The 6,669-nt window shown below is 41.7% G+C and overlaps 1 protein-coding gene across 12 annotated transcripts in view; it reads right to left on the minus strand.

The window, feature by feature from the left end:
- The window catches only part of clockb (clock circadian regulator b), a 21,601-nt gene that overhangs the window by 3,847 nt on the left and 11,085 nt on the right, over positions 1–6,669 (minus strand). For 5 of the 12 annotated variants that reach the window (XM_020596994.1, XM_020596990.1, XM_020596993.1 and 2 more), the window contains 11 exons: positions 6,232–6,338; positions 5,981–6,128; positions 5,654–5,729; positions 5,102–5,246; positions 4,825–4,925; positions 4,557–4,679; positions 3,658–3,816; positions 2,862–3,062; positions 2,194–2,387; positions 1,900–2,029; positions 835–972 (listed from right to left, as the gene is read on the minus strand). In XM_020596994.1, coding sequence (XP_020452650.1) covers positions 835–972; positions 1,900–2,029; positions 2,194–2,387; positions 2,862–3,062; positions 3,658–3,816; positions 4,557–4,679; positions 4,825–4,925; positions 5,102–5,246; positions 5,654–5,729; positions 5,981–6,128; positions 6,232–6,338 — 1,522 coding nt within the window. Of the gene's footprint in view, positions 1–834; positions 973–1,899; positions 2,030–2,193; positions 2,388–2,638; positions 2,676–2,861; positions 3,063–3,657; positions 3,817–4,556; positions 4,680–4,824; positions 4,926–5,101; positions 5,247–5,653; positions 5,730–5,980; positions 6,129–6,231; positions 6,339–6,669 lie in introns of all 12 variants that reach the window. The other 7 variants (XR_002274667.1, XR_002274666.1, XM_020596996.1 and 4 more) reach the window with 7 other exon arrangements.

The following is a 6,669-nucleotide window of genomic DNA, read 5'->3' on the forward strand; positions in this document are numbered from 1 at the left end:
CTTGGGCTGTCCTCCACAATGTGGCCTGCCTGAGGAAGGAGAGGGCCCCCAGAGTGCCACCAGCCATGGACTGGGACAATCCAGCCATCTTCCCTGATGGCGACAGTGGTCGGCTGCTGAGGGACCAATATGTGTTGAATTATTTTAGTTAGTATATGTGCTTTCAATTTTGGTTAAATATGTCCTGCGGACTGAAGAACAATTCCACGAAATGCCCCACAGCTGTCATTTTAACAACTGTCCTCCTCTAAAACAACGGGTTACAATATTATTAAAGACTTCATTATCGAAGTCTGTGAATTTTCTTTTTTTCCCTCTGTGGCCCTAATATTCTATCATTTTATATATAGCCTTATAGTCTATGGGAAACTGTAAATTATCTAATGATAGCAACATCATCTAAAAGTCATCATTTATCCAAAATGATTGAAATTAATGATCACAAACGTTTAAACAATGACAGTGGGTCTAATTATATGTGATAACAATGTATAGTGTGCAGTGAAATAACTATTGGTTTCCGTTTGTGGTGACTGCTGACTGACATGAGGGATGAGATAAAATAAATCCTGGAACTTAGCCTGGTCTGGAGCAGGCTAGCTCCACAGAATAAATCTCCATGGTAATTTATACCATAACATCCTGCCGCCATCTAATCCAGCTTTAGTGCAACCAGATCACGGATAAATTGAGCCAGGATCACCAAGATATTCCGGCTTAATCCCTTATCCTAGTTTTGTGCAATAGGACCCAGCTATCAGCAAAAACAAACAAAACATGCACAACACTGTCATGTCTTCAAGATCAGTAACATTTGCTGCCCTCTATTGGTACCTGTAGGAATTGCTGTTGTTGCTGCTGCTGCCCCTGCTGGCCACTCTGGGCCACTACAGCTGTCTGGTTCTGACCATCAGGCTGACCTTGGGGCGGCTGGGCAGGTTGAAGAGTCAGGGTCTGGGTCTGCCCTCCCTGCTGAAGTGACACAGGAGTTAAAACAAAACAAACAAAAAGCACGCACACACACACCCACACATAAAACTTAGTAAAAAAGAAAGATTTGATTTTGTAGGTTGGTTGTTGCTTGAAGAGAAATTCTTCACAATAGGCTTAATTAGCATCACCTCTACAACTCATTATGAGCTCTCTATGGAAGATAGTTTAAAGTCAGGGCAAAGTGGAAATAAATGAGTTTGTCACACTGCAGCAAGAAGTGCTGTTACTCACCCAAACAAATCTGAGTGATTAAAAAGATTGCCAAGTATATAAAGTCAGCTTTCAAAATAATAAAAATAAGGAGTATACTCTGCTCTGAATACACTGGGGGTGTGTCATGGGAAGACACAAACTACAGAAATGTATCGCATGTTCTCATCATGGATGTACTAAGGGAGAACATGAAAGATGCATCTGCAAAGTGAGGACATAGTTAGCTAGCAAACTGTAGGCTGTAGTACGTCCAGTAACTCATGATCAAAGAGGAGAACTGGTGCTAATGTGCTGGGGCTCCAAAGGAGCGTTTTATCAAAGACTACTGAGCTGATGGGAAATATGGTTTTGGTGTTTATGGAGCCATTTCTGGCTTGTATCGATGTTTGAATGAGAGGCCGACGCTCAAAAGTTAAAGCAACTTCAAACAACAATAACTTAAATCTTTACAAATTCTTAACAACTTGGAAATGACATCTAATCTCATTCCAAACTTCTACTACTATTCTATGTATATGATTGACAGTGACTTTGCATTATCATCTTTTCATCACACCCACTAATGCCAAGCTGTAAAAAGCATGTTATGTGCCTCACACATGATCAGAAAAGTGCACAAAGCAGTGCTCATTCCAGATCTTAAACTGAGACAGTTTCATTAGTTTTCTAAGAGTCACGGGACTTCATCCTTACCTGTTGCCCACCAAAGGGGTTGTACGCGGTGACAACCTGACCCATGAACATGGAGGTGGGCACCATGACCGCGCCACATGCCATTGGTGCTGTCACAAGCTTTGTCACCAGCTGCTGCCCCGCTGGGAACCTGGAGAGTAAAGCAGAGAAAAGGTGGAATAAAGAAAATGAAAAGAAACATTTCAGTGCCTATTATTATTATTTTTATTAAACAGCTTGGTTTTCAGATGGGACTTCTGGTCGTTAAGGAGCAAAAATTCTCTTAAGTATTAGGTTTGGTTTTCGTCTTCTTACCGGATCTGTCGGTCCTGTGTGAAGGTGGCCACGGCTGTGCCTTGCTGTGTGTTGTTCTGTGGCAGGCTGGTGCTGATTTGCAGCACGTTTGGCTGCCCTGGCTGAGAAATCATCATGGTGTTGTACAGTGAGGCAGGTACAGAGCCCTGTGTCTGTGGCTGAGCCTGGGGGGGTTGCTGGGCCTGACGCTGGGGCTGGAGAGCAGCAAAGTGGGCAGGGGATGGGGACGTGACTTTTTTTTTTTTTTTTTTTAAAAACTGACTGAAGTTTTCTCCAGTTTTACCCCAATTTTATTTTATGTTGGTATTAACAAATTTGAACACATTTGAGATTATCATTTCATGTAATAACAGAGTATGGAGGATGTGTCTAACCAACTGTAAATATAACAGGTGGGTGTTGTACAGTACTTTATTACTACTGAGTGTTCGCTGAAGTCACTCACATGATAAAACTCTTCTCCCTGTGGCTCTTCCTTCCATCTAAATGTTACATAATCATAACAGTTTCACAGAACAGCACTGTGTTTGTGTAGTTTGAGAAATTATTCACATAAATGTTACCCAGTAGTGTCACATGTTCACATAAACTACTGATCTCAGCTACCAGTACATAATTACTGTTGTACCAATGGTGTGTGTGTGTGTGTGTGTGTGTGTGTGTCTCACCTGTGTGAGGGTGTTGGTCTGCTGCTGCAGGCTCTGCTGAGTGGGAGGAGCCTGCTGCTGGATGGTGAGCTGCTGAGTTCCTGATTGGAGAGTGTTGACTGTTGCTTGCTGGGCCTGACTACTCAATGTAGTTGTTTGCTGGACTGACCCCACCTGAGGGAGCTGAATGTTCACTGCTCCACCCTGCTGCTGCAGCAACATCTGTCGGGATGGAAAATCCAATAGTCAGGCAGTGCGGTCTAGATTTACAGTGCACACAGTTATTCACATACATAAACATGTATTTATTATTCAAATAACTGAACTTACTGAGACAAAATGTCTTTACATGGTACACATGCAGGTAGTCAACCTGTCTTCTATTCCTATTTCTTCTGAACAGAACAAAATAATACATAATGCATAATTCTAGTCTTGATCTAGGCCAGGAAAAGCCAGGTACAACATACAGCACAATAGGAACAGAAAAAACACTGATTGATCCTTTTTAAAGAGCGAGATTTTGTGCTAGTTTCAGCCTAATTTGGAAAACACAGTGGGGAGAAACCTAAATGCTGCTGCTAGGCTGTGGACTGACTTTCTAAAAAGGTAAGTGTGCGATCATGTTTGTTTAAAAAGAGCTTTTCAGTAAACAAATTTTCTTTTGTCATCAAGTTCTGTACATTATCTGCTTTTGTAAAATCAGATATAGCCTTTAATCAATACATTCTTTCTTCAGCCCAACCTTAAGTAAAACTAAGGAAGACCAAGAGAGGGGAAAAGAAGAAAAGGTTACATATTAAAATGCTATTGCCACCTGTAAGCCCTGTCCCTGGACTCTCTGCAACTGCTCCTGGATGTGTCTCAGCTCCTCCTGCTGCCGCTGGATGTTGGCCTGGATCATTCTGGTCCTCTGCTCCAGCTGCTCCTTTAAGTGCTGCATGGCATTCATCTGCGCTGAGAACTCCATCACCGGCTGTGGGTGGAAAGAGAAAGACCACATCACTTATTTAGTGTTACTAAATTGTGTGTATGCAGTTGCAGTAATGTTGGCAAATGAACATCACAAACTCCACTGCAGGCTTGCACCTAATGATGATGTTTATGCTTTATTAGTCTGTTATTTGCTCCATTAATTGATTTGTCATTTGGTCTATAAAATGTCAAAAAATAGTGAACAATGTATATCAGCTTCCCTGAATGCATTGTGATATCTTCCAGTGTTTTTTTCTGTTCAACTAACAATGCAGACCCTACACTTTGTTGTCATAGTATTCTATTACTGCATCACAGTTGTATGTCTCCTCCAAATAGTAAAATTCACATGAATGGAACAGGCGCAAGGTCACTGTGAATTTGTTAAGCACCAAAGTCATACCAGTTTATCCTTGAATCCAAGTGGATGTTTTGCCAAATTTAAAGAAGTTCCCTCAAGCAGTTCCAGTGATATACTGTTCCCAACAATGGGTCAGGCAACCCGAAAATATAATGCATCTGGCTATTGTCAGCGCTGAGGCACAAAAAGCATTATTAACTCATTAGTACCTGGAACTGCTGAATCGCTGGTGTTTTTATGGAAAAACACGACAAGTAATCTATTGTAAAAGTTGTTACAGCTTATTTTTTGTTGATCAGCTGAGCAATTAAATCGACAAATCCTTTCAGTTCTACTCTAACACTTTATAATGAGATGTGAGATGTCCAAGTGAGCACCACCTGAAATTTCACCTGTATGTTTGTCTGGAGCTGCTGTGCTTGTTGCTGCTGCTGCTGCTGCTGTTGCTGCTGAGTGATCATGCCTGGAGTCGCACTCTGGCCTGTAGTCTGCGAGCTCATAGACTGCAAATATGCAGATAACCAAGAAAATTGTGACAACTGAAGTGCATGAAACTCCAATGCACTATAAAACAGCATTCTGAGAGTTAAGTCCCATCTTATGGTCACAAAATTCAGTTTCTGTAAAAGTAGAAAGACATTGTCTCACCTGGCTGCTGACAGACGAACGACGTTGTGATGTCATATCCATGGTGGAGGCCAGCGACTGCCGAGGAGGTGTGGCCGTGTCCATATGTAGCTTGGAGGCTGCTGCAGAGACAGAATAACTGATGACACCGCAGACAACATCATATTGTCTTGCTTCAGGGCTTCATCATCCAACTAGAACTGATGTGTCACTGACTCCTCTTTAGAGTATATGTCAAACTATATCTAATAAACATTAGGTATGTACTGTACATGCAACTGTGGATGTGTGTCCTTACAAGTGCAAGTATTGTCAGAGACGTGTGATGAGGACTTTCGGGAACTCCGTGAGGAGGTTGAGGGTGTTCGGCTGTGGTCAAATCGCTCCAAAGCCTCCTTGAGGCTGGCCGTGTTCAGCTGTGACTCTGACCCAGAATCCTGACTCTAGAAACAGAAAAGCACAGGGGAAAAACAAGCTAGATAGCCAAACTTTTAACATCTACAGACACAGTACAGATAGATCACCGGTATACTCACTGACAACAACAAGCTAACTACAGTGACAGAGGTTAAGAAGTAACAAGTTCAGAAAACAGGCCTTTGACTTCCTGTTGAATGACAGAGCTTCAAACGAAGTTTTTGTCCTATCTAATAATACAATGGCTCCTTATTAGGCTGAATATATTGTTATATGTGCAATATATTGTCAGTAAAGAATTTTAATGAATGAAATTCAGTGATACCACTGATAATTCAGTTTTGCCTCTTAATCAGGCTTAAACAACAAATTTACTAATTATGCATTTACAACAACAGATGGGTATAGACAAATTCTAGTAGTAATTTCTCACCTTATCCACAGTGACCTCTGGGTTAGATTCCTCAATACCCAGCTCTCTGCGCTGCTCTGCCCTCACCTCGGCATAGCTGCATGGTGGACAAGAATGGAGGGTTAGCGATAAACAGATAAGGAGCAAGAAAACGATGCGCATGAGAAATGTGAAGACAATTTTGAAATGCTTTGCCAAAAGTAAACAGATCATAGAAGTTACAATGAAAAGATTTTTATTTAATGGTCTGGAAATTTCCAGTGAACAGAACAAAAAACTTCCTGACAAATGCAGCATCAGTAAAAGATACAGAGAAAAAAGTAAAAAGGAGACAGCGTTCAGCAGTACCTGACTACTGTGTGTGTGCAAACAATAAACTCAGGCCGAGAGTTCCACTGGTGATAGGTGATGTAGTAGTGCGTCTGCAGCCAAATCCACTGTTGACCTTTAGTCAGGAATCTGTAGTAGCAAGACTTCCCTTTGCCGTACTGCATCACTGAACACAGCAGAGACAGAAGCAAATAGTAACCAGAGCTGTAAGAACCAACATGGGTTTAACAAAAATTTCTAAATAAAAGTGAGTAAATCCAAGTCCTTACAGTGTTCGTGGCACTTGGCTAGTGTCTCTAGGTCGTCCACATGGTAATAGTCATACCCTGATGTTCCCAGAACCTCGAAAGGCAGGTAGCCTATGATTGGTGGAGCTCTGAATAGCAGAAATGATGTCAGTATCAATCACACTGACACACAAAAAAAGGTTTCATAAAGACCTGGAGCTCCAAAGTCAAAGTGACCTAGACCAAGTGGGTGCTTTTAGCAGAAGTACATCCAAGGAGCACATGCCTGAAGCAGCTCAAAGGTACATATCTCAAAGAAATGAGTATACCGAGCTCAGGTTATGCTCAAACACAATTAAAAGTGGTTGTGGCTGTTCACAATGGCCACATGGGCCAGATGCAATATCTATTAATTACGGAGATACAAGTGGACACTTTCAGACAGTTTCCTGTTGTTTGTTTCAGAAAGTTACAGAAATG

Source organism: Monopterus albus, unplaced genomic scaffold (genome assembly GCF_001952655.1).
Source record: "Monopterus albus unplaced genomic scaffold, M_albus_1.0 scaffold32.1, whole genome shotgun sequence".
In the NCBI taxonomy this organism is placed as follows: domain Eukaryota; kingdom Metazoa; phylum Chordata; class Actinopteri; order Synbranchiformes; family Synbranchidae; genus Monopterus; species Monopterus albus.